At 40.6% G+C, this 27,178-nt stretch overlaps 2 protein-coding genes across 4 annotated transcripts in view; one reads left to right on the forward strand and one right to left on the reverse strand.

Moving 5' to 3' along the window:
• The first annotated feature begins 743 nt into the window (after positions 1-743).
• On the forward strand, positions 744-5,451 carry arpc5b (actin related protein 2/3 complex, subunit 5B). The gene is made up of 4 exons (XM_088350263.1): positions 744-1,009; positions 2,570-2,642; positions 2,712-2,888; positions 4,404-5,451. Exons 1-4 carry the CDS (start codon positions 870-872, stop codon positions 4,464-4,466), a joined length of 453 nt encoding a protein of 150 aa, XP_088206389.1. The 5' UTR covers positions 744-869; the 3' UTR covers positions 4,467-5,451.
• Positions 5,452-9,920: 4,469 nt separating this feature from the next.
• hmcn1 (hemicentin 1) overlaps positions 9,921-27,178 on the reverse strand; it is a 151,337-nt gene continuing 134,079 nt past the window's right edge. For 2 of the 3 annotated variants that reach the window (XM_088349494.1, XM_088349493.1), the window contains exons 101-107: positions 25,800-25,913; positions 24,679-24,804; positions 24,478-24,606; positions 18,988-19,323; positions 17,639-17,758; positions 12,675-12,801; positions 9,921-12,594 (exon numbers count right to left, since the gene is read on the reverse strand). In XM_088349494.1, coding sequence (XP_088205620.1) covers positions 12,228-12,594; positions 12,675-12,801; positions 17,639-17,758; positions 18,988-19,323; positions 24,478-24,606; positions 24,679-24,804; positions 25,800-25,913 — 1,319 coding nt within the window. In that variant the 3' untranslated portion in view covers positions 9,921-12,227. The remainder of the gene's footprint in view (positions 12,595-12,674; positions 12,802-17,638; positions 17,759-18,987; positions 19,324-24,477; positions 24,607-24,678; positions 24,805-25,799; positions 25,914-27,178) is intronic. The other variant, XM_088349495.1, reaches the window with a different exon arrangement.

Consider the following 27,178-nt stretch of genomic DNA (forward strand, 5'->3'; position numbering starts at 1 on the left):
TTTGGTATTTTTTTCTTTTTTGTTCTATTCCCCCTTCCTTCAAGTCATTTTGTGCACAATTTTACATCATATTTGGTCATTTTGGGATTAAAGAAGCAAAAACAACCTGAAGAGCCGCTTAGGACCCGAAAGAGCCGGTTCCTTTTAGTGACCCGAGCCGAAGAAGCCGGTTCTCGACAAACTCTACTAACTTTACTCAACTTCGTTCTACTTCGACTCGACTTCAAAATACCGCATTTAGGACACAACGTCAGGGGAACCCGTGTATTTTTACCTTCATGAACTGTAACTTTGACTTAAATCGCTCCTTAATTAGTAATTTTGAGCCCTCATTTTTGTGCGCTGGCTAGATTTTCTTGTGCGCTGAGAATGTGCGAGCAGTGCGCAATTGCGCACGCGCGCAGTTGAGAGGAAACACTGGTCTCTCGGCACTACTTTGTAAATATGTTTGCCTATTTATCCTATGTCATATATTAAGTTTCTCTTTTGAGTCTTTCTTACATGTTTACCCTGGAGTGCCATGTCTATTCTTGTTGCATACAATGTTTCTCAACAATGATATAAATGACAATAAAATGTAGTTCGATTTAAAAAATAGACCTCACGAAGGAAACAGGATAGTTGACGTTGTCTGGCTCTTTTTTTAATATGAGTTTGCCCTCTAGCGGCTTTAGGCCAAACTGCTTGCAGTTACACACTTTGGTCGCAAGGTGGCAAAAGCGTTACAACACGGAACGAAAAAAATCACACAAGGAAGGCGAGGACATCAAAAGGCTTCCTGCTCGTCGGTTGACTGCGAAAAGGCCGGAAATTCAGCTTCATCGTTAGCACTTTCTTTTAGTTTCCTCGTTTGAACATTTTATTCCAAAATGTCGAAGAACGTCATGTCCGCCCGCTTCAGGCGAGTGGACGTGGATGAGTACGACGAGAATAAATTTGTAGACGAAGAGGACGGAGCCGAAAACCAGCTGGGTCCCGACGAGGCAGAGGTGGACTCCCTTATCAGACAATATCCTTCACGTTATAATGCGTCTTTATTTGTAGTCGTTGTGTAAAATGATATTATCTAAAGACATCGCGAATGTTCTATTTTAACGTGCGGGCGGTTGTTTTCATCTTTTATCTAATTGGGCGTCTTCAAATGGAGCCAGTCACTGCCCAGACTTGCCTGACAGTCACATTCCTCGGATTTCTTTACGTTTGACAAGGTTGCTATGGCTAGCAGGATGGAGGTGGGTCCTCCCTTTTTTCGGAAATTTCTTGCGTTTTACACTCATTCTTCTTATACTGTGAAATACTTTTCGTATTTAGCAAGTAGGAACTGTGTGCTTTTGTCCTAGTAAGCCGGCGTCCATAAATGTTGAGATGGAAGGCCTTATAAGGTAGAAGAGCAGCACTTCCTCATTTTGATAGTCTTGCCCCGCCCAGTTTCCCTTTCCAACCTATCAGAAGGGAAAACGTTTGTATGAAGTTTCCCCAGCTTTTATACAATATTACACTAACCAAGTCAAGTCATTTTTATTTGTATAGCCCTAAATCACGAAGATTCTCAAAGGGCTTCACAGATTATTACACTATATTACATAGATTATTTTTCAGAATATTATTATACATTCCCCTACTCTGGAGCCGACGAGAAGAGTAGGTTATTCATATGCTATAGAGTAGAAGTGAGTTTTAAGCTTAGATTTAAACATTTCCACTGAGGTTGCAGATCGGATCTCAGGGGGAAGAGCATTCCACAGCACGGGTGCCCGGATACCAGCCTTTTAACATATACTGGAGATCAAAATTGGAGAACAATTTATAGAGAATTGAATTATTTTGAAATAAAACTATGTTTACTGTTCCACAGTTAAATGACAGTTTATTGTGTCTATATCAGTGATTTTCAACCACTGTGCCACGACACACTAATACGCCGTGAGAGATCGTCAGGTGTGCCATGAGGAATCATCCAATGTCACTTTTTAGAATTTAAAATTCTATAAAACATTAATGAATCATTTTCTGCAAATGTCATGTTATTGTCAAATGTCTGCTGTAAAAACTGGGGGTATTATTAATTTATATTGTTATTCAACATACTGTTCAGTGTCATTTTATAACATTTTTGGTTAGTGGTGTGCTGCAAAATTTTTCCAATGTAAAAAAACATGCCCTGGCTCACTAAATGACCTAAGGCAAAAAAATTTTATCAGAAAACGCACCGATCAAAATAAGAGGATAACTTTGGCAAGAAAAACAAATCTAAATGTTACAACAGTCAGCAATTAGTAAGACGTGAACAAGCCTCTGATGTGAATGACTTAAGCACATCTGCGGCCACAGGATAGAACATTCTCTCACACTGCTCTAGTGTGATTTTGGTCCATTCTTCTTCCAGCCTCCTCCACAATTTGGCGATCTTAGTGGGACCATAATTTTGTCACCAAAGTTTTTCAATAGGTTCTCTATTGGGTTGAGATCAGTACTCTGGGCAGGCCATCAGTTCAATGTTTTCACCTTCAAGAAAATTACCTGCCCGTCTTTCTTGTGCGTGTATTAAATCCTTAACCAGACCAATCACAGGAGACAATATGGCAGCACTACAGGCAGTTCTCAAGAATCCACCAATCAACACCAAGAACCAGAACGTCAAGGTGCGGTTTGCCTCACTTTACAATTTCAACCTTCCAGTTCTAGTGTTGATGTATTCCTAATGTACCCAGGACCGTGCAGAGGGTCTGGTGCTGAAGGTGCTTAGTGCCTTTAAAAGCAGCGACATCGAAAAAGGAGTCCAGTCCCTGGACAAGAATGGGGTGGACTTGCTGATGAAATACATCTACAAAGGCTTTGAGAGGCCGTCGGAAAACAGCAGCGCCGTCCTGCTGCTTTGGCATGAAAAGGTATACTCGCACCGTATATTTTAAGACAAAATTCAATAAAATCGCCAAACCCGCTCTGCAGACAAAAGCTTACAATTAACAATTTGATATTTATCTGTTTGTGTACCTTATCAATACAAATATACCACTTACAATGGCCTCCCTCCTGCAGTTACTTAAGAGTGTCACAGCTCATTTGGACCGTCATTTGTGTCATCAATAATGGTTTCAAAACAAGGTGCGGGCAAAGTTATGTTAAAATGTCACTAAGTACTGCAAATAAGTATACCAACGTATTTACCTTCAGTGCAGATGGAGCTGGGGGAGGGGTAGTAGGAGTGTGTTTGCTGTGTATATATCTCTGCTAATTCCTACTGCTCACCCAATCAAATTGCTCTTGCTGCTTTAAGTTTTTGGGTTTTTACAGTTTTTTTTTGTGGGTTTTCATCATAAAAGTCTCCCAACAGTGAACATTGTTTAATGAGCTTCCATATAAAGGATGTGCCCTGCGACTGGCTGGCAGCCAGTTGAGGGTGTCCCCTGCTCACTGCCCGAGGATAGCTGGGATGGGCTCCAGCATCCCTGGGACTGTACTGAGGATAAGAAGTGCAGATAATTGATGGATGGATAAAGGTTCTCTGTATATACTGGACCCAACCCTATTAGTAGTGATGTGTTGTCCCCGTTGTCGCGGTTCTGTTTTTTTTTAAAAAAAAATGAATTCATAAGAAGCTTAAATACCTCCAAACAACTGGAAATGGGGGCCTCCCCTGTCCATGACTCTTTAAGCATTCTTTAAGTGGGTATGCTCAACTTTCTCTTTATCACTCATTTTGACCATCTAATTAGTTCTTTTGCTTCCACTGTGTGAGTGGCTATATCTGCGAAATGATTGGCTGGATTTTGTCACTTTCTTAGTCTCCTTAATGTTAGTCTGGCACTTGTGTTTTTATTGCATTGGTGCCAACATTTTCTCGGTCGGGTGGTGATTACAGTTTAAATAATTTTATCATAAGGTTTTATTATTTATTGAGGCAAAAGTTATATGACGGTAATTATCGTCATCATTTTATTGCCCAGGCCTACCCTTTTTATGTCATCTATATCCCTAGTGGTCTAGTGATTACATAGTGGATTTGGGCTTATTATGACTAACAGGGTTTGTACAGGTGTTTGAAATATTTGAAAGTGCTTGGATTTTAATTTTGTGTTTTCAAAGTGCTTAAAAATGCTTGAAATTGTTGCAGAGATTTCTTCCATTGAAGGTACTGGAAAAATTGAAAAGTTGTGCTTGAATTTTGCCATGAAAAAGGTGCATGAACCCTGAACTAATGTTATTAATGGGTTGGGCCGCGAGAATATAGTCAGATATTTAAACCGGTCCATGGTACAGAAGTGGTTGGGGACCAATGATTTATATTTAATTGTACAGAAAGTCATCTTTGGGTACTCCACCACGAGATGTAGAACTCCGAACTGTCGCGATAACATCGTTCGAAATTTCTAATTCCGACCAATTGATTTTTGCCTTTGCAGGCGCTGGCCGCCGGTGGCGTAGGCAGCATCGTGCGGGTGCTGACGGCGAGGAAGACGGTCTGAATCCTCAGCACTTGCCTGACACACACACGGTAACAGATAACAAATGGACTTCAAGGAAAATTCAGACGAGTGAAGAGCAGAAGGGTTTTTTTGTCCGATGACATTGAAATTTTATGCGGGTCATATTAGGTTGTAAAAAAAACTCTGTGCGCAAAGTTCTTTATGCACACATGCACCGTTACCCATTTCTTCACATAGGACAAGAAGCGCTCGGATTATTTTTGTTCCCGGTTTTTAAACTGGAATTTATTGTTTTGTTTGTGGGTTTTCAATCGAGCGACCAAATCCCGACATCATTATCTTTTTTTCAAATGATTTTGAGCAAATGAGCGAGACCAATAAATGATGATGCATATTTGCTAGACTGTCAGCTTAAAAAATAATTTGGGGTTTTGCTGCCAGGATTTCTTTTTATATATTTTGTGTGTTCTGATTGCACATGGATTTGTCATTCTCATCCCAAACATTTTGTACGATTAAGGGAAAGCTGTTAATGGTTTTCTTCTGCCTTATGAGGTAGAGCTCATCTGTTGCCAAATAAAACTATTAGATATAACTTTGGATGCCCTTGTGTTGTAAAGACTAATATACTGTACCAGAAAAAAACCCTCTTAGACAATAACTCATTTCCTTAAACAAATTTTTCATTTCATGGCTTTTTTTAAATCTCTGTCGGAAGTTTCCTCATTGCTCCACCAAAACTTCACTACAGTTGACTTTTGTTCTCAGAAAAAAAGTCGGAATGGATCTTAATATCAGTAGTTATGCATCCCAAGTTGCTAGATGCATTTTGTAATGCAGTAACAAGCCGTTTTCGCATGAGCAGAAGAACGATCCTGTTCTCTTCAGCTCCGTGATTTCTAGTTGCAGGGTGAAGAATTAAGGAGACATACCAAACTGATGTACAAAAAAACTGCCTTATGGGAAATTCCTTTTTTATGTTTGTGCTTTTTTCTGACAAAATAAAGAAACGGTATGAATGCTGGTTGAAGTAGCCTCTTTTTTTGCAAAAACAAGCTACAAAACCTGTGTTGTCTACTTGCAAAGTGGAGCTATAGTGGCCTATGAAGACGGGTTGGGAGTGTGTTGCCCATAAAGCAATTGTTTTTTTTAAACAAACAATTTCATGTGTTTAGGCTAAAAGTGATTGGACTTTAATTAAGAAGTATTTTACATAAACATTTCATGTTTTATTGTGCTTCAAGTTTAAATAATCGCGAAAGATTGCTACTCTGTGCTACCCGTGCCACCTCCCGCTCTGGGACCATCATTGTAAACAAACAGAACTCGTGCCTTTAAAATATTTATATTTTTCATCCACCCATTATCTGCATGGCTTATCTCCAGTACAGACGCTCCCCTACTTACAACCATTCGACTTACGCAAAACGGTAAATACTAACATTTCTTTCGGGATGTCGAAAAATATCTGGACATTGCTGCGAGTTAGATTTTGTAAAGTAGAGGACACAACTTTGACGTTTTTATTGGTAAATATCTCGTGCATCCATTCAATATGGTTGGTGTAAGGTGGATAGAAGAAGCAAGCTGTTTCTTTTGAAACAATAATTGATGAGGTTGAGGAAATGGTCAGAACGCTTTTTTCAGCCACTTTTTACCACGGAGGAGGACCTCTTGAAGCGCATCTTCCATAAGTAAGTTAAATTCAACTTTATTTATCGCTCTAAAGCATATTATTTTATGAAATGTTTATTGTTTAGTACAAACAATCCAGGTTACTTATAAAGCCTTAAACATACAAAATATAGCACTGAAGCAACTTACGGACAAATTCAACTTACAAACGATCGTCTGAAACCTAACTCCTTTGTAGGTCGGGCAGCGTTAATATTGTCGCGGGGGTGCTGGATCTTTGGGCAGTGGACAAGGGAAATCTTGAACTGGTTGCCAGCCATGGAATAGCTGGTATCCAGAAGATCGTTTTAACTGTTGTTGTTTTAGGGTGAAGAAAAGACAAGTGTGGTGTCTTACTTGTGTGATGGGATCTTGTAATTGTCTCAAGAAATCATTACAGAGCATCACCTTTACGCACAAAAACAATAGACAAAAAAAGTGTCAAGTATTCTTGTTTAATCTTCAGGAAATGGCATAAACATAGACCAAAAACACATCAGCAGAACTTATATTAAACTTTAAGCTAAATTCGCTTATTCAAAAAAAATCAAAATAAATGCCCAGGACGCATACAAAATGTCACGAAATGGTCGCCAGACCGCCATTTTTTTTTTTTTTAAACATAAATACCATTGTTTTGCTCCATAAACGGTTCGCCTCGCCATTTTCCAAACAAAAACCTAATTTCACATTCCAAAAATGCCCCATAGTCGTTGTGACTAAATTGTAATGTGTAAAACGTTTTACGGACCTGTTTTTATTTTAGGGTTGAAGGATTTTATACATTTGACTATAAAGGATTTTGTATGATCAAATACAAATTACATTTAATGCAAAAGATATTCACTGGCTGGGCTGTGGTGTGAGGTCAGTGCAACCTAGTGGAGAATATTGTTTACAGGAATGGCGGGAACGGGACGCTGATAAGAAAATCAGCGCATCCAGACGCAGAGGGGCCCTGATGACGAAGGACGGCAGGCAATTTTTTGAGAAACGCTCTGCTGTTTTGAGTTTTCCAGACATCGAGGCGAGGTGGTGGAGCCCACGTGGGGCTTCCCTGGCCCGCCCATGGGAGGAGCCGGGACACCATCTTGCAGAAAGACGTGGGCCGAGAGAAGAAGCGAGAGGACTTGAAGAGAGGATTCCCCAGGGACTCCAACGACACTAATTCGGCCATATTCGATGGAGTTCACTTAGTTAAATCGCTAATAAAATTAAATCTGCCCCCGTTTGAAAATGTCGGCTTTTCTTGTTCATCTTTTCCATCAAGAAACGAGCGCGCATTGTTGGGTGAATGTAGGTTGTGTTTGGTTAATGGAGTCAGATAACTCATTCGAACAATTTGGCAAACGATACGTTTTGATATTTAATTCCTAACAGGGTGAATAAAAGACAATAGTCGTGTCTTGCTTTTGTGATGGCAACTTATAAATGTCTGAAGAAGTCGTTACACAGCATACTATTTAGAGGCGAAACGCTCAATCGAGTGGTCAGGTGTGCAACCTACGCTTTTCAAAATAAATATGGCTTCTCCCCCATATCATAAAAACAATATAGTACCTTCAAACATGTGACCATAAACATAATAATTTTAGGTGTCACACAGAGACAGTGAACTCACTTGCTCATTCATATTCAGGGACAATTTAGAACCGCCAATTAATCTTAAATCCATGACTTTGGGACGTGGGAGGAAACCAGAGTGCATGCATAGGGGGGAACATGCAAACTCCACACGGGAGACTACAGTAGCTGGATTTGAACTCTGGTCCTCTGATCCATTGGGATGCATGCTCATCACCCTGCTGCGGCCACTTTTTATACTCTCATGATTTATTTGTACAGTGGGACCTTGCTACTTCGCGCTTCGACATACGCGGATTCAGAGCTTCGCGGACCTAAAAAGTAATAAGAATAAAATAAAATAATTAAAAAAAAAAAAATTTTTTCTTTTTTAAGCATTTTTGAACGGGCGTCGCTACTTCGTGGTTCCATGTTCGCGGGTTCAGAGCTTCACAGGTCTAAAAAATAATAATTAAAAAAAAAAAAAAATCTGTATATATATATATATATATATATATATATTTTATTTTTTTTCAAGCATTTTTAAAGGGGCGTCACTACTTCGTGGTTACACGTTCGCGGGTTCAGAGCTTCGCAGGTTTAAAAAAATAAGAATAATAAAATAAAATAATTAAAAAAAAAGATATATATATATATATATATATATATTATTTTTTTTTTTTATAAGCATTTTTGAAGGGGCGTCGCTACTTTGCAGATTTTCTCTTTTCGCGGGTGGTTTTGGTCCCTATTAACCGGGTCTGAAAAATAATAATACTTTAAAAAAAAATTTTTTTCTTTTTTAAAGGTGCACCGCTACTTCGCGGATTTTTACTTATCGCGGGTGGTTTTAGTCCCCATTAACCGCGATAATCGAGGTCCCACTGTATTCCCTTGCAGTCATGGTTGCCAGCAAGCGGTAGTGGCGTTGTTGGTAAGTACATACAACCGTATTAAAACGATTGGTGTCATGTTACTGTAACAGGACCCAGGTGGATGGACTATCTCCAGCTAGTATTACACATTTGTTCTATATGTTTTTGTTTACCTCAACTGCAAAATAGAAGAAATATGTCAGTTTCACACGACACAATTAAATTGCTTGCACTAAGGTTCATTGAGTCTCACTAAATCGCGTGAGGTCTCGTGAGACTTAGCCCAAGCACCCTTCTCTGACCTGTGAGACTTTGCCATCTAGCGGTGATATACTGGTACTTCTATTACCCTTTAAGCTGCACAAAACTCATTACCCCGAAAAATAATAAACTTTCCCCAACAGTCAAATACAGATTACACAACATGACATTTGAACTAGTCAGCAACCATTGTTGTGCCACATTATTATCGTACTCTGATATTTCGATGAAACACGCAGCCTGCTAACCGAGCTCACGTTGACAAATTTGTGTGATGGTGGGACGTCATTGGTGTAGACAAGTGTCACTCAAATGTGTCTGACCAATGGGGAAGTACCCGCCCACTACTGAACATTGGCGTCAAAAGGATTTAATCGGGGGAAAAAAAACATTTCAATTTCTTTTCACTTCATTAAAAAAAGATCATTTGAAAAAGAAAACACTTTGAATGACTTTTTAAAAACTTATTGTATATCACTTGTATTTTCGTTGATTGAATATATTTTGATTGAAACAACCTTTTTTCGGATTAAATAATAAAGACAAACATGTCCAACCCAAAACATGATCCAAACACATAAAATATTCCGTCAATCAAAGAAAACAATTTCAATCCAAAAAAACGTGTTAGTATGCAGTTTTTTGAGTGTCAAATATTATTTTGCATTAAAACACTTTTTTTCTTTTAATTGAATAATAAATACACAAATCTAACTCCATAAAACTGGCCCATTGATTTCAATGAAACAAATCTTGTCCCTGCAAAAGGGGGGATTTGTAGATCCGCTCGCCCCGGTGCTGTGGAATGCTTTGCCTTCTGAGATCCGATTTGCAACCTCCGTGGAACTGTTTTAACTAGGATTAAAACACACTTATTCTCCATAGTTTATGAGTGACCAATGTTTTATGTTGATGATGTCTGTGTATTTCAACATCGATTGCAACCTGGTCATCCGGGGAGGGGGATTACCTCATGTGCTGTCCCTTCTCAAGGTTTCTTCATTTTCCTCATGTTGAGGTTTTTGGGTTTTTCCTTGCCCTCATGTAGGTTTTAGATCAGGGCATGCTGTCATAATAGTCTGTAGTTTGCAATAATCTGTGGTCTGTGCATCCCTTTGAGACTCCTTGTGATTAAGGGTGTCACAAATAAACATGACTTGAGTTGCTGCGGCTTAAAAGATTGGATAGATGAATCATTTACGATATATTACCTTAACCAAAGTGCAGTAGTTAAAGATATGTATCAGAGCTTTTAACATATCACAAAAGGACATAGTTTATTTTTCACAAAAAATATGAAAAACATAAATGAATAGTAATTGTACAACGTGATACTCAACATTTCGAAAAACATTCCCCCCCAGTGATTTAAGGATCGAGTATTGTCCTACAAATGCCACAGACCTTAATTGCTGAGGTCCAGCTCATCTCTGAAGAACGGGATGACTGTGTGCACCATTAACAAAAACGGCAACCAGATGATGAAGGTGCTATATCCGAGTCAGATTAGGAAGTTCTTTTGCTTCTGGTAATCATGGAAAGCAGTACCATCTATTTCATGTCAACCCCTAAAGAAAAGAAAAAACGCCTGGAGAGGGATAGTCGCTGCCAGGCTGTACTTGCCCAAGACACGCCACAGGAAATGGTCCCTCGTGAGCTGTGAGTGTGATGCAGTTTAGTTTTTATCTAGAAAAGATTGTGAACATGTTTGAATATACACATCATAATAAAACGTATTTACAGGTAAAAACAAAAGGTACATCTTGGCGTGACTGGGTTGCTCATCCTCTATGAGCTCATTTCTAGAGCGTCTTTGAGTTATGCAGTCCCATTTCTTCAGAAAAACAAGTTACCATTATGTCGTTGAAGGTTTTAGTTGAAATACAAATGTTAAAATTGGATTTGTATTTTCTCATTTCAACTTTTGACTGTTTTTTTCCTTCCCGTTCCTACGTGACTTGTCCCAGACTTGGACCACACTGAATATTTTGCCCAAGCTAGTAGATGGATCCAAATATCAATATTATCGATACTGAGCGGATATGTGCAATGGATTGATACCATGGTCTTAAGAGCGATACTGGCTTCTTATTTTAACCATCAGTATAATAGTGTTTTTAGCGTGTTGTATAATTGTACATAATGTACATTACACCTTCAAATTTCATTCTATTGTCATTACACTTAATTGCACTACTGATTTTATTTCCAAAATTTTGCACAATGAAAGGTACCGTATTTTCTGGAATGGGGTAACCGGATTATAACACGCACTTTTAAGAATACCCCCTTGTAAAATGTGTATTTTTTCATATACAAGGCGCATCGTACTATAAGGCACATGGGATTAAAACAAAGGATGAAAAACTTATTTCATAGAACATGAATATTGGAGAATCTGGTTTCTCAACTAAAATGAATCGGTTCATTCATAAATGGTTACCGTATTTAGAAACATTTTATCAAAATGATTTATTACTAAATACATTTACCCTATTTCCGGGTTTAGAAGGGCACACCAGATTCTAACGCCAATTTTCATAACTCTGGCAAATTTGGAGGGTTTCAGTGCGCCTTACAATCCAGAAAATACGGTATTTTAGCTGTCTTATTGACATTGTTATCTAGTATTTATTCAAGTTTTATATTTTTTGTAACATTACTGCTTTTCTGGTTTGACTCTCTTGACTTTTGGTCTAAAACAGTTGTTAAGGTATTTACAATTTTTCACTGTTAAAGAGTTTTACATTGTATTGTTTACACTAACTGGGGTTTGGGTTGGCGTTAAGGTTTTCTTTGAAACAGACCGTTTCTTACTTTTACTAATTTCATGCTTCACTAAAAAAACTGCAATGCTGAGCATGCAATCACTCGCTACCTGGAACAGCTTTGATAAAAGATAAAAGCAGAAAAGCGCTGTTGAAAAAAAAATATAAAGGCTCTTTAAACTCAGTTGGACATTGTTAACACATACTTAATTGAGAACATCCCCATTGAAGATTGCATTGTAGGTATTGAATAAAAAATAGAAACCTTTTGGCTGTTTTTATTGAAATGATAAACCAACTCAGGGGGTTAGGGCTTCTATCATTCAACGATCATGAGATTTACAAGCAAAATGGATCCGTATCGGATGGGTATCGATCGATACTCCCCTGTATTTACTTGGATCGGATTAATACCAAAAAATCCAAGTATTGCCCACCTCTATGAGCGAGAGCAGGTTTGGTTAGCCAGCAACTCATTCAGTGTCATAGCTGGGGATCCCAATACTTTTGCACATGGCCCAAATGTACCTTTCCAAATAATCCGAGAAGCATCATATGTGTTAAAAAGGGAAAACCAATAAATAACCAGGACTTTGTTATGTATTTCAAATGTCTTTCTCACAATCTCCTCACACAACCCGGTGACCTTTAAAGTGCTTTTAGTAAGGGTAGGCCGAAACAGCGATGTAGACGATGAAGGTGGTCTGGTACTCGATGCCTCCAATCTCGCTGTAGGATAGTGCCCGCACCTTCATGCTGTACGTGTGGGGCTCCCGTAAGGCCCGGGTGGTAAACAAAACCCCTTTGAGGTTTTCGTCCCGGATGGCGAAGGGTAATGTGACGTCCTGGTCCACCACCAGGAAGGAGGTGCGAGGGTGCATCACTCCGTCCTGCGTGTAGGCCACCAGCCGGATGAGGTCTTGGTTGGCCGCGATACCGAACGGGAGTGACAAGAGCTTGTACTCCAGAGCGTACGGGCTCAGGGCACATTCCAGGTCATTTGGAGGACAGTTTTTCAGACAGAACCTAGGACACAAGTTACAAATGCAATCTTGGTCTTCATTTATCAGAATCCTGTGGTATGTTTATAGTGTTGTTTTGTCTACCCGGTAGCAGGCTCTCTCTGGTAGTTTGGTGGGCAAGGTGTGTCAATGCATTGGTAGCTTCCCCTCATGTTGAAGCACATGCGGTTGGCTCCGCATTGAATGTTCTGCTCAAGGCACTCGTCTATATCTGCAAATAGGCAACAAGTGACAGGAACATGACGCTTCTTGATTTACTTTAGGGTTTACCGTATTTTCAGGACTATAAGACGCTACTTTTTTTCCTATTTTTAAAACACTACAGCTTTAAATACAGTGGAGCTTTTTTGTGGTAGCACTGAGGAAAACAGCTAGCTGCTCTTTTCCACAATGCATGCACTCTCAATACAAAACACCCCGGTGACGTCTGAAAATATTAGTCACCCCCTATTTAGATAGAAATTAGTCAAGGTTTATGCCAACATTGTTCATATAAAACATGTCAGGAGCAGAACAGGAGGTTTTAACACTACCGTTCTTTGTTCAATATTTAAGACGCACTCACGATATTTCAAAGATTTTACACACAAAAATCAAGTCCTCAATTTATATCTGATTTAGTCAGCAGTGGAAGTTACACATCTCTTTCCATATCAACGGCATCAATGTCAGATTGCTAAAGTTTCCTTGAATCCTCGAGGAGCGATAACAAGTAAATGTGATGTGGTGCAGTACAGCAAAGCCACTAACAACAATACAAAGACGGCATCCACATCTGTGTTGCAATTTGGCACTGTTCTTTACAATATGGTTGCCTGGGCGCTGTTATCTAGAAATATAGGGCTCACATTTTACGCAACGCAGAACTCATTCATGTTTTCTTACAGTGCAGTAGGAAATACGTGCTTGTCATGTGATCACATGATCCGAAAACATGCAACGTAAAAAACTCCCAGCAGAACTGAAAACGACACAGTCAGTCTTCAAGTGTGTGGGGGCACGGCACCGTTGGCGTTCTGCGGCCAGGGACGTCAATGCCAAATTCCTCAGGCGATTAGCGCCAAGTGTGCTGGCTAAAAATGTAAGAAATTGACGTGAATGAGTTGATCTTTATATTTGTTTAAGCCTGCGGCTTTAAATCCTGTGCGGCTCGTACAAAGACAAAGTTGAGTTTCATTCTTGAATTTAAGCATGCGGACTTTAATCAGGTGCGCTTCGTAGTCCTGAATTTACAGGTTGTACATTTTTTTACTTCTTTTGTTTAGTTCGTAGCAAAATTTTCAATTATGTATAATGACCCTGGTATTCTGTTTTCAGCCAATTCACCCCTTAAGCCTCACACATCTGTGGTACCATCAGCGCGAGGAGTTTGGCATTAATGTGATTGGCTGCAGAATGCCAACGGTGCTGTGTCCTGCACACTTGAAACCATTTTCACGTGCGCTGTTTATAGCTCTACTCTAAGATGTTTATGTCACATGTTTTTGGATCATGTGACCATTCAAATTTACCACTGCGCCGGAATAAAACATGAACGACGGCTGCATTTGGATGAAATGAGAGCCCTATATTTTTAGAGGACAGCGTCTGGGCAACCATACTGTGGTTAATGGAGCCAGATTGCAACACAGACAAGTCAGTGTTTTGTAGTTGTGTCATAGGTGGTTTCCGTGGTAATGGACCAAATGGCATTCACTTGTCAACGTTCCCCGAGCATTAAAGGAAACCTGACAATGACTCCCATGATATACGTAGAGAACTGTCGCATTTTTGTTAGATAACTTGCTCAGCTGTTCAATTTGGATGTATAAGTAGAATACATTGCTTGATTTGTAGGTGAAATAGTTGATTTGAATATTTTTACCTGAAAGAAAAGTCAAAGTTTGCCTGTGCGTTAATGCACAAAAGTAGGGGTGATATATCACCATAATTTCACAATGATTTATCAGTCAACTATACCGGCCACAATCCCAAAACATTGAATGCAACCACATCTCTCGACCCATAAGACACCTACAGTCTATTTTTAGTAACAGTATCCAAATCACTTTGACAGGCTGGCAGGAACGAGGGGAAGGAAAGTGTATTTCAATGAGGAAAAAATATATATAAAATGATGAAAAGTATTTATGGATGGGACAAGATTTATTGAATAACAGGCTGGTAGAAACAAGTCCAACCCTGTAAGACGAGCCCCGAGTTCTTATGGTCTAAACGCACCTACTGCTAAAATATCTTTTAAACCATAAATCTTTGAGTATGTCAAAAAAGAAGCGGGTTTCTAGCCCATTTCTATCAAAAGTTCTGATTTTTAAAATAAATCCAAACCAAATGCTCTGTTTGGCTGCTAGAGGGCTGTAAAGGATATACTCACAGCTTTAGTAGGACCAGCCTAGTAGTTTGATCTAATGTCTAATCTTATTTCCGATGCACTGCTAAAACTTTTATTCTGTATTTCTTTTTATTCATTTCAAACCAGTACGACAATTAAACAATAATCCCTTTTTTTGGCTCTCACTTTAGTTTGTATAGCATGGTGAGTTGGTGAAGGTCTAGAACTAGCTAAGCGAACGCACAGTCAAAAAATCCAGAAACGTTTCCTCAGTACAACCAACACCAGGGATATGTGGAAAGGCATTCAGGCCATCACCAAATACAAGCCAACCACCGCCCCAGTGCAGGACACTAGCATGGACTTTCTGAATGACCTCAACAAATTCTTTGGAAGGTTCGAGGCACAAAACGGCACCCCTGCAGCGGTTCCAAATCAGGACGAAAGAGCACTCCACCTGGACTCAACTGACGTGAGAAAGACCCTGAGAGGGGTCAACACAAGGAAGGCTCCAGGCCCGGACAACATTCCGGGGCGGATACTTAGGGAGTGCGCCGATCAGCTGGCTTGTGTACTAACAGACATTTTCAACACCTCGCTAGACCAAGCCAAAGTACCATCATGCTTCAAATTTGCCAACATCATCCCAGTGCCAAAGAAACCCCAGATCTTATCATTCAACGATTACCGGCCCGTTGCACTGACTCCTATCATAATGAAGTGCTTTGAGAGACTGGTTAAAGAGCACATCACCTCCAGTCTCCCCTCCTCATTCGACCCCTTTCAGTTTGCCTACCGGACAAACCGCTCCACCAGGGAGGCCATCTCCTCTGCGCTTCACCTGAGCCTGACACACCTAGATGAGAAGAACACCCATGTGCGGATGCTGTTCCTGGACTTCAGTTCAGCATTCAACACCATCATCCCACAACATCTGGTAGACAAAATGAGTCTCCTGGGTTTCAACACCCCCCTGCGGAACTGGCTGCTGGACTTCCTCAGTGACAGACCCCAATCAGTGCGGATAGGTCAGAACATCTCAGATGTCATCTACCTCAGCACGGGCTCCCCCCAAGGCTGTGTCCTGAGCCCCTTGCTGTTCACCTTGATGACACACGACTGCGTCCCTAGGTCCGCCACAAACCACATCGTGAAGTATGCTGACGACACAACAGTGGTGGGCCTCATCAGGGACGACAACGACCTGGCCTACAGAGAGGAGGTGTAGCAGTTGGTGGGCTGGTGCAGGGACAACAGCCTGGTCCTGAATGTTGACAAAACTAAAGAGATCATTGTCGACTTCAGGAAAAACCAGCCCAACCATGCCCCACTTTGCATCAACAACAAGGCTGTGGAGGTTGTCAGCAGTATCAAGTTCCTAGGGGTGCACATTACAAACAAACTCACCTGGTCCGTGAACACTGCATCACTGGTTAAGAGGGCACAGCAGCGCCTGTACTTCCTGCGGAGGATGAGGAGAGCCCACCTGCCCCGACCTTCCCTCATCGCATTCTACAGGGGCACCATAGAGAGTATCCTGACCAGCTGTATCTCTGTGTGGTGTGGAGGCTGCAGCGCTACCGACTGGGGTAGTGTGAGGAGGGTAACGAGGACAGCAGAGAAAATAATCGGGACTACACTTCCCTCCATTCAGGACATTGGCCAGAAGCGCTGCCTATCCCATGCTAAGAACATTATCGGGGACCCCTCTCACCCCCATCATGGACTGTTCACTCTGCTAGCCTCTGGGAAGAGGTACTGCAGTGTGCGGTGCAGGACCACCAGGTTCCGCAGTAGTCTAGTCCCCCTGGCCATTAGACTGTTAAATGGTCAATCTAACATATAGTTAACCTAAATCTAAACGGCTGCTAATCTGACTTTTTGCACTACTGGCAGTTCTTTATAGCTTGCCACTCCTTGCACATTTGCTCCCTGCACTATTGTACTTACAGCGTTATTGTTACAGTGTTAGTGTTACTGTTTACCTGACTTGTTAACCTGACTGCCCATTTTGCACATCTGGTTAGCTACTCCTCTTGCACTATCGGCACTATGGTAAAATACTATACGTAGCCATAATACAATACAACTTTTACTTATATCTGTACATTCAAGGAAACTGTGCGGGTCAGATGTATCGACATTTCGTTCTGTATACACGTGTACTAGAATGACAATAAAGTAGATCTGAATGATCTGAATGAAAACTCCATTCAATATAATCTGAAATAATTCAGTTAATGCATTCAATGCCAAACATAAAAATCATTTTTCCCCATTGTACGCATTCGAAAATATCCCCTGTCATTTATTGTACGGTAGGCCACTAAAGTAAATGATAAAGTATTATAGTGAAAAACTATTGTAAGCTAAACACTAACATTATTTACTGTTCCGGCCAACCAGAGAACAAAATGTGGCCCCATAGCCAAACTGGGTTTGTCATCCCTGTTTTAAACTGTCAACTATTGGAGTGCATTGAAGTACACCAAACCATTGTGTACTAGTACCCCAATTTGGGAACCAATGCTCTATATTTAAAGATCCTTGCAATATAATTCATAACATTTGCCACTATCTTTAAACTAAAAGTGTTATCTATTCTGAAGATCAGGAAATATCGGCATTGCTTAATGAATCCAATTTAAAGGCAACAATAAGTTGGTTCCAAAACAGATTATTAAAAGTCATGAGCGTCTAGATGTGAAGAACTAACCTTGACATGTCTTGCCGTTGGTCATGAGGTGGTAACCAGTTGGGCAAAGGCATCTGTGGCTACCTGGGGTGTTCATACACTCGTGCTGACAGGAATCTCTCACCTCACACTCGTTGATATCTGTCGCAAATCACAGAGTACAAGCGCTAAATCCTTAAACTCTGTGAGAATCAGGGAAGGATTACATAAAGAAAAAAACACAATATTATGGCAAAAAAGACCACACACTGCCTATATGACAAACATGTGACAAATATGTTCTTGTTGGGTCCTGTTCAGATTTTTCTTTAACATTTTTATCCATCCATCCAATGTCTTGCGTTTACTAGGGGTCAATTCGCGGGGGAAGCAACCTAAGAAGACAAGTCCAGACCTCCCTATCACCAGGCACTTCATCCAGCTCATCTGATGAGACCCCGACACATTTCCAGGCCAGCCTAGAGACATAGTCTCTGCAGCGGGGTTTTTGGTCGTCCTGGGGCCTCCTGCCGGTGGTACATTCCTAGAAATCCTACCTTATCATGGAGGAGGAGTTAGTGGGTCCTAATGATCCTAGGAGCTATATTCTCTGAGGGCTTAAAGCCCCTGGTAGGGTCATTCATGACAAACAAGTTCTAGGTGAGGGGTCAGATGAAGTGCACCTTGTAGACCCCTTATGATAAAAAAGAACATTGGTAAATGATTTCCTTTGACCGGACGCAGGTACCCGGGGCCCCCCCTCTGGAGCCTGACCTGGTGGTGGGGAGCGCCTGGTGGCCGAGTGGACACTCACGCGTCCAGCCGGGCACAGCCCGATGGGACGACGTGGCTCCGCTTCCCATGCGCTCACCACCTGTGGGAGGGGCCAAAGGGGTCTGGTGCGTAGAGAGCCGGTTAGCAGCCAAAGGAAGGCTCCTTAGTGCACGATCCCTAGCTACAGATATTTGGTCCAAAACGGCTCTTTCAATATTTAGTGTTGCCAACACTTGGTCTAGTCGTTACTCACGATTCAAGAAATATATTTAAGTGTTATTCAATGCAATTTTTTACCATTACAACAGACTGGTGTGCACAACTTAGATAGTGCAGGAAAATGTTTTGTCAACCATCTATGTGGTTCTATCTATGAAGCCAATAATAATCATACAGTTACATCTGTCCACTGGCAGTCTTACAACCATACCCGGTACTGGGTACGGTTGTAACACTGTATCTCTGTTTGAGAGACTGTCACATACTTTTGGAGCTTCTTAGAACTCTACCATGTATGTCTACCTGTAAATGACAAAATAAGGTCCCATGTATAAAATGAGAGGACTAAGCACCAACAATCATAAAAATGTGTAACAACTATACCCGGTCTCCCCTACCTAAACAGCGTCCACTCTTGAACACGAACCCCTCCTGACAACCTTTGGGGTCCCCACGATTTACAGGGGCTTCTCTCTTTTTCCGTTCTCGCATGTTGGGAGGGTAGGAGTGATAGATGCGTGATGCCAGGTTGTGGTAGACACGGTCCGGCGAGGATTGCCACGTTCGGAAGCCGTAAGAAAAACTCTCATACGTCGGTAGGCGCTCCAGGCCGGCGCATGACTTGCCGTCCCCCAAAAGGTGGCGCCCCGGCGGGCAGGTGCACCGAAAGCTGCCCGGGGTGTTGATACACCGGTGGGCGCAGGGCTGCAGATGCCGCTCGCATTCATTTACGTCTGCTCTCCGCCAAACAAATGAAAGGCCAGCACCAGGGACAAAGAGCAGGACAGAAGGAAAAAGTTGTGAATGGAAAAGAGAGATAAAGGTGGGGGGAGAAAGAGAATATATCCGTCATCTAAAGTGAAAATATTTATTTTAAAGCTAACAATTCCTTACAAAACAGGTCTTGATCAAATTCAACATAATTTAAGTAAAGTAAAATAAAAGAAATAAACGAGGATGCTGTATGAAGAAACAAGATGCAGGGCTGGACTGTTTATCTCACTGGTTTTAACAACTGTGCGCAGTAATTAATTGTTATACTGTGCCATGGCAAATTGTCCAATTCGTATGCCTGTGCTGTCTAGCGAAAACTATTTTTCATTTGGATTTACTTTTACCATGGATGCAACGGCACCATCTGGTGGTGTCCTCCGAGATTTTTTTTCAATGAAACAAATGAACCAGTTTATCTGGTCAGGACAGGCAGATTGATCCAAATATCAAAGTTATCGACACTGAGCGAGTACTAGGATCGATACTGTCTTCCCATTTTTACCTTCACTAAAATAATATTGATAGTGTACATACATCATAACTTTAACAACTTTAACGATAACAAATTCGATACAATTGTGTTTTCACTATGTACCTTTTTTCAATATATTTTGCTATGGAAGGTATTTTGATTTACATGTTGAAATTGTTAAAAAGCAGGGGTTTCCAATTTGGTGCCTGCAGGCATCAGGTCCCCCTAGGAGCACCTGAGTCGCCGCGGACTGATTCTGAAAAAAGCTCACCAGCTCATTATGATTTTCTAGGAAATTTGATTTCTGATTGGCAGGAGAAATCACTGGCATGACCAGTCTCTTGATAACTTGGTTTAAGTGGTTGACTGTGCTTATTTTAACTCTACACAAAAGAATTACAACCTAGTAATGACATAATAATAACATAAGTTGTTATTTTAGAAATGCACTTTAAACTAATCAGTAACAAAAAATTAGCTCTCACATTAAAAATAAAGGCTGGTATTTTATTTACATTGCTGCTTTTCTGATTTGTCACTCTTGAGTTTTGTCCTGAAATAGTTGTAGTATTTATATATTTACTGTTAAAATTTGCTTTGTAGTTATTTAATGAAAATAGAATCTTTTGAGTGCATGAAATCTTTGGTCTGTGTGTATCGTAGATAAGTTAACTCAAGAGAGTTTGGTTCAATTATTCAATGATCATCACATTTCCGAGCAAGGAGGGATCCGTATCAATCGATATTGCCATGTGTTTACTTGGAACAGATCAATACCAAAATTGACAGTATCACCCACTACCATTAATCTGACTAATTGGTACATATAAGGGTCAAATTAATGCCATTTATCCATGAGATCACCCCATTGTATCGCTCTCATTGACAGATAAAGCCAAACAAATCAAAATCAGTGGTAAAGCTACATGGCCGCAAACCAGTAGTGGCCGGAAATCAAAATGAGAGAAAAATTGTTGAGATGCTTGTCCAGCCCCGATAATAAGTATTAATGATATCACATGCAGGAAAGTGCTATGAGTGTCAACAGAAAGAGAGTGACAGCAAAGTGAAAAGAAAAGGTGCTGGTCTTTGATGTGTTTAAGCGTGAGCCGGACCATGAAGCATTTGAGATTTGAAACCTTTCTAGGTCAGTTCTCCCACAGAAGGGCTCAGGAACCTTTGTAACCCAAAGAGCCATAAAAGCAAAAAATATTTTGATTTTTTGGGGGGAGAGAGCGAGCCCCACCATATATTTTAAGAACAATTTCAACAAAACCACCTAACCTGCTCTCCAGACCAAAACTAATTCTTCAAAAAATTATATTTCACTGTGGGACGTTTCATGATTTGAAAAAAAAAATGAAATCATAACAATGCCAGAGCCTGTGTCCCATATCAATATAATATACCACTTAAAAGTTCTCTCCTTTCAGCAGTAACTTAAGAGTGTGAATGCTCATTCTGACTGTAATTTTTGTCCTTAATCAGGGTTTCGAAGTTCAGTTCTTTAGTAAAAATGTCAAAAAATACTGCAAACTAGTATACCAGCATATTTACCTTCGGTGCAGATGGCACTGGACTGGAGGGGAAGAAGCAATACGCTGTGTATAGCTCCGCCCATTTCTACCACTTACCAAAACTAATTGCCCTGAGTGGTTTGCTGGCGTTTCTTTGGGTGTTTACAGTTTGTTTAGTGGGATTTCACCATAATGTCTCAACATTGAACATAGATTGTTTAATTTACAACCAAAACGGGGTCTGTTTGTGTGACACCTTGACTGTAAACTGTAGCTGAGTCTACTCCTTACATATATACTGGACACACTCTTACATTTTTTTCAGTGTTATCCCGGCTTTGCACGTAATACAATCAACTTTATATGTAACAATGCAATCAATTATTGCACACATTTCATCTCCGAGTCAAGACAATTATAACAATAATAATATTAATAATAATAACAACACTAATAATAATAATTCGGTTAAATCCACTGTGTAATCATGCGGAACATTTTGGTGTCCTTCAACATTTCACCAAAATCGCATTCATTCATTATCCGAACCGCTTATCCTCATCTAGGGCCGTGGGGGGGCTGTAGCCCATTTAAGCCATGTTTTTGGAATTTCGTGAGGAATGGAATAGCCGGGGGCACGGGGAAACCATGCAAACTCCACACAGGAAGGCCGGGAGCTGGAATTTAACCCGGGACTGCTAAACTGTGAGGCGGACATGCTAACAAGAAAAGACTCTGGTCCCTATCGTAACGTTTAGACAAAAGGTCTCTTCGATTCGTGTGCCGAGTAATTAAAAATACAAACTCACCAAATGAACCGACCTCGGCTTTCGACTTTTTCGTGTCTTCGACCACGTCTACTCTCCTTTCCTGGCTTACGACTCGCTTACGACCCTGACCACGTTTTGCTCTCCTGTCCCGGCAACTGATCCGTTTTTCTGTTCACGACACCGCCATCGCTCGCCACGGAAGTCCCACTTCCGCGTTCAGAGCGACCTGCTTCCCGCGCCTAGCGTACTCCGGATCGTGGGCGCAGCCCTTCCTCTTTCCTTTAATAAAACTTGTGAGAAACGTTACGCAAGTGGGTTCTGTCTCCATTCAGGTCCTGACAGTTCAGTGTCATTTTATAACATTTTTGGTTAGTGGTGTGCCGCAAAATATTTCCAATGTAAAAAAACGTGCCCTGGCTCCAAAAAGGTTGAAAAACACTGCTCTAAATCATGTGGTGCCTGATTTACAAGTTTGCTGCGCTTGAGTTGTTTAAGCAAGAAGTAAGGTTTGAACAAAATGGCAGATAGCAAAAGAAATGTGCTTTGGCAGGATACAGGACTTTTTGCAGGCAAACATGAAAAGCGCAAAGGAAGCACATTTAAACGAAGAAAATCTTGTATAAGTCTACACACATTCATTGTAATGAAACCAGTGAGCACAGTGTTAAACATTTCTATTGATGAAAAAAAACGTTATAAGCAGAAAAAAGCCCTTAAATATGGGTTTTTATAGGATTTCATTCTTAACTCATGGAGAGGGCATTTTTGAAAGTTTTGGCATTGAGGTTACACTTTTTGCAAAACACCTCCAAACTAAAAACGTGTACTTTCCCCCCACAAATTTCAGAATTTACTTACATAGATACATAAACATAGGGGATCTGTGTGGATCCTATAACCACTAGAGTCATAGAGGCACTGATTCCTGGGCAAGTACAGCCTGGTGGCACCCATTCCTCCCAAGACCATCAAGTATTTCCACCCAGTCTATAACTGAGGACCTTTCGCATGTGAGGCGATTGTGCTAACCACTGGACTACCGAAGCACTTATCAAAATACAGTGAAAATTGTTCGTCTCAATACGAGCACTGAGTGTTATTCAGAAGGCTGGATATCTCGATCAAACGCATAAGCTGTTTTTGCAGTCTAAGTTTTTGAAATCTCCGGACTATGTCAAGTAGAGGAGAGCTATAATATTATTTCAAGCTTTTAACAAAATGTTGCCCATAAATTTACAGAAAATGTATCAAATTCAAGAAAGCGCTCATAATTTTGGTGTAATTACTTGACTTTCTCATATATCCATTTATTCCACTGTTATTCAGTCCCAACATTGTTTCAGGTGTTGGTTTTAGTTTGCTGTTAGGAGAGGGGCTTGCTTTTTTATCTGTATTTGCCGGATTAGGTCTAGACCACAGGTGTCAAACAGGCAGCCCGCGGGCCAGATCAGGCCCGCTAAGGGATTGAATCCGGCCAGCGAGACAACACTCAGAGAAGCGCAAGACAAAAACAAGTTGCAGGTTGAAATATATCAACCTTATGTTGCCAAAGCCAGGTGCCTCGAACAAAGACACTGTACTTGTATTTCTTTCTCTCTCTCTCACTCTCTCTCTCTTTTCCACCCTTTTTCTCCCACTCTCTGTCTCTTGCTCTTTCACTCTCTATGTCTCTCTTTTTCTCTTCCTTTGTTGCCCTTTGTCTCTTTCTCTCTCTGTGTCTTCTTAACTTCTTTTGCTCTAACTTCCTTTTCTCTCTTTTTCTTTCTCTCTTCCTACCCTTAGCACTTTCTTTTCTCTTTTCTCTCCTTCTGTCTTTCTATTTCTCTTTGGATTTCTTTCTTCCTCTCCCTTTCTTTCCCCCTCTCACGACTTCTCTTTTTATCTCTTTTGTTTCCCACCCTCTCTCCCTTTTTTTCTTTCTTTGCCCCACCCTCTCTCCTTTTCCCTCCCTCTTTCTCTTATTTCTTTATCTCTCTTTTTCTTTCTCTTTAATCTACAAGTACGGCCCCCGACAGAATGTTTTTTCTATCGTGTGGCCCCCGAGTTAAAATCAGTTTGACACCCCTGGTCTAGATAAAGGCCCACTACCCGTCAAATTTTGTTTTTGTCATAGCCAACCCTCCTGGTATAAAAGTACTTGTCAGACATTTTGTTTTGCATTTTTTGAAACCATCAAACTTTGTTCTGCATGTCATATTCCCCAGGAATAGTCTGCAGAACTGCTCAATTCCCGCCCTTGTTTTACCCGTCCCACAACCCTGATGTGAAACACAGAAAAATAAGTAATTCCTTTCACATTTAGGAACCACTGCTAAAGCAACCCAAAATGTGTAAATAATGATTTGAGGTACGCACCGACACAGGGCCTGCCCACCCCCTCAGATCGGTACCCGCGTGGGCATGTGCAGTGGTATCTCCCTCTGGTGTTTTCACAGATCTGGTTGTATCGGCACTGATGGGTGCCTTCCAGGCACTCGTCAATATCTGTGATGTAATAAGTAACGAATCAGAGAACTGGGATGTCTTACATGCGTGATGACAACAAACAATACTAACCCACGCATGTCCCGTTGGCACCTTTGGTCATACCACTGGGGCAGAGGTCAATGCAGCTGTAGCCACCCCGGGTATTTTTGCACTGCTGGTCTGATCTACAAACACGCTGTCTGCACTCATTTATATCTGGATATGTGGGAAAAAACTCAACTCAGCTTTATTTACAGTATATAACACTTCAAACAACTGTTAAAAGAGAAGTTACCAGTAACGAAAATCAGGTCAAACACATACATTTTTTTTTCTATGCAGCAGTATATACGTTGCTTTTAAGAATTAAGAACATGAAATCAAGGATTGGAAAACTTCCATTGAAAAGAGGCAATATTAGAGAAAATATTTTGTTGGGATTTAAAGATATATTTTGTTGAACGTCAGCCTTTTTTTGCAAAGGTAAGGGATTGGGAATTTTATCATTATGTGGTGGTAGTGTCAATGATTACTTAAGATTTGAGTATCAGTCTGGTAAAAATCTAGTCTCCAAATCGTGTTTATAAGCAGTCAAATGATTTATCAGCAATTTATTTTAAAGGGACAGTGTGTATCATTTAGTGCATTGTAGTGGTTAAAAAAAACGTACGGTAAATTAAAAAAACATTTTCTGTAGCAAAAATACTTGAAATATCATACATTTATGCATTCTTTTAATGCTTGTAGGTTGAGAAATTAGCATTTATATGACATAACATGGGCATCTTCTGAAGGGAACGAACATAATTGTCTACCATTTTGCTGCAACGGGTGCAAAAAAAAACTCATAAAGCCTGAGTAAAATAATAAGAAGTAAAATGGTGCGTTTTTGTCACTTGGAGTTTCCTTAGTTTGTAATCTTCCTTCTGCTTTAAGCACTCCTTTTCAGTTGCAGAACACCTTACAGCAACATATAGTGCTCAAATAATTCACCCTGTCCCTTTAAGGCCATCATAAGATGTAATGTTAAAAACGTCGTCATTTTGTCTCAATCAAGGATTTTTTTCGACCGATGTTTTGATTTTGATTCGCTCTTTCAAGTTTGCTTTTTACTGAATCTTAACTAAATAACTAATAAGTGGATAAACGAACAATACAGTAAAAGATGTTACCCCTGATACAACAACCTCACAATGTAAGAGCAAACTTACCAAGACAGCGCCGGTTCCTGAGCTGGAATCCAGGCTCACAGATGCAGCGATAACTGCCAATGGTGTTCACGCAGTGTTGATTACATGGATTGGACTCCAGGCACTCGTTTATATCTTAGCAAAGAAGATGAAGGATTTATAAAGACACACTTCAACATAGGGATTGACGGATATAGGAGTTTCTTTACCGATTATAAGGATTGAAAGTAGGCCGACAGCTGATATTTGGTGTAAGGAATATTTATTATGCAAAAAGAAAAAGGAATATTTGCTATAAACTCAAAGAAAAATTGAATTGCTCTATGAAACTTTTTACAGTGCATACATTTTAATTTCAAGACAACTAACATGTGTAATCTTTCACTTACCCCAAAAACTAATAGTGGACAAAATGATATAGGTTTAGCAACGACTCGTCTAAAAAGGTACACAAAAACTTAACTCTATGAAACTTTTTACAGTAAACAAATTAGAATTTCAACACAACCTAACACGAGTAATCTTTCAATTTGTCATGATTTGGCCATTGCCCTCACCTGTGCCCGGTTGTTTGGCCCCAGCTGCTGCTTGTTTCCTGATTGGTTCCCCCCCTATTCAAACTCAACACTCTCATTCACTCCTGGTCAGTCTGTCAGCGAACCTCCGCACATGCAAGGCAAGCACTTTTTTGACTCTGGCTCCCGTCTGTCCCGTCCAGTATCCTGCTCATCTACCCGTGTCTTCCGATTGTCTCCGGCTACATGACTTGAACTATTCCTCTGACCACGCTCCTATCTCCCGTTCCGGCTGCCCGACTTGTTTCCGTCCACGGACCTCGGTCCGATCTCCCACCCCGGCTGCCCGACTTGTCTCCGCCCTCTCACCACGCTCTGATCTCCCGTCCCGGCTGCTCGACTCATTTCCGTCCTTTGACTACGCTCCGATCTCGAGGGCTTCCTGCTTCACCGGACCGCTGTCGTTTGTTTCCCCGCACCTGGCTTCCCCGATACCTCAATAAAGGTTGGGATGAAATGTTACGCGTTTGGGTCTACTGCCTGTTTCGGTTCTGACACAATTACACCAAAAACTAGGAAAAGCATGGCAGGAACTCGTACAAAGGTACATAACTTAAACAGCACCCTGATTTTTATTTTACAATAAATTAATAATTAATGTCAATACAATCAACATGCCTTAAATTAAAACACACTTCTACTCTATAGCATATGAATAACCTATATATTTTTTTGACAATATCCGTGTATTATTTGTTATTACAACATCCATTGCAGCCTGGTCATCCTGGAAGGGGGATTACCTCATGTGCGGTCCCTTCTCAAAGTTTCTTCATTTTCCTCATGTTGAGGTTTTTGAGTTTTTCCTTGCCCTCATGTAGGTTT

This window comes from Urocampus carinirostris, chromosome 12 (assembly GCF_059441175.1).
Source record: "Urocampus carinirostris isolate Australia breed hairy pipefish chromosome 12, RoL_Ucar_1.0, whole genome shotgun sequence".
In the NCBI taxonomy this organism is placed as follows: domain Eukaryota; kingdom Metazoa; phylum Chordata; class Actinopteri; order Syngnathiformes; family Syngnathidae; genus Urocampus; species Urocampus carinirostris.

Bases quoted from the DNA above. Each gene is read 5' to 3' on its own strand.
- arpc5b (XM_088350263.1), top strand. From the start codon at position 870: ATGTCGAAGAACGTCATGTCCGCCCGCTTCAGGCGAGTGGACGTGGAT. The intron at 2,643-2,711 runs GTGCGGTTTGCC...TAATGTACCCAG, and splicing joins CCAAGAACCAGAACGTCAAG to GACCGTGCAGAGGGTCTGGT. The intron at 2,889-4,403 runs GTATACTCGCAC...TTGCCTTTGCAG, and splicing joins TGCTGCTTTGGCATGAAAAG to GCGCTGGCCGCCGGTGGCGT.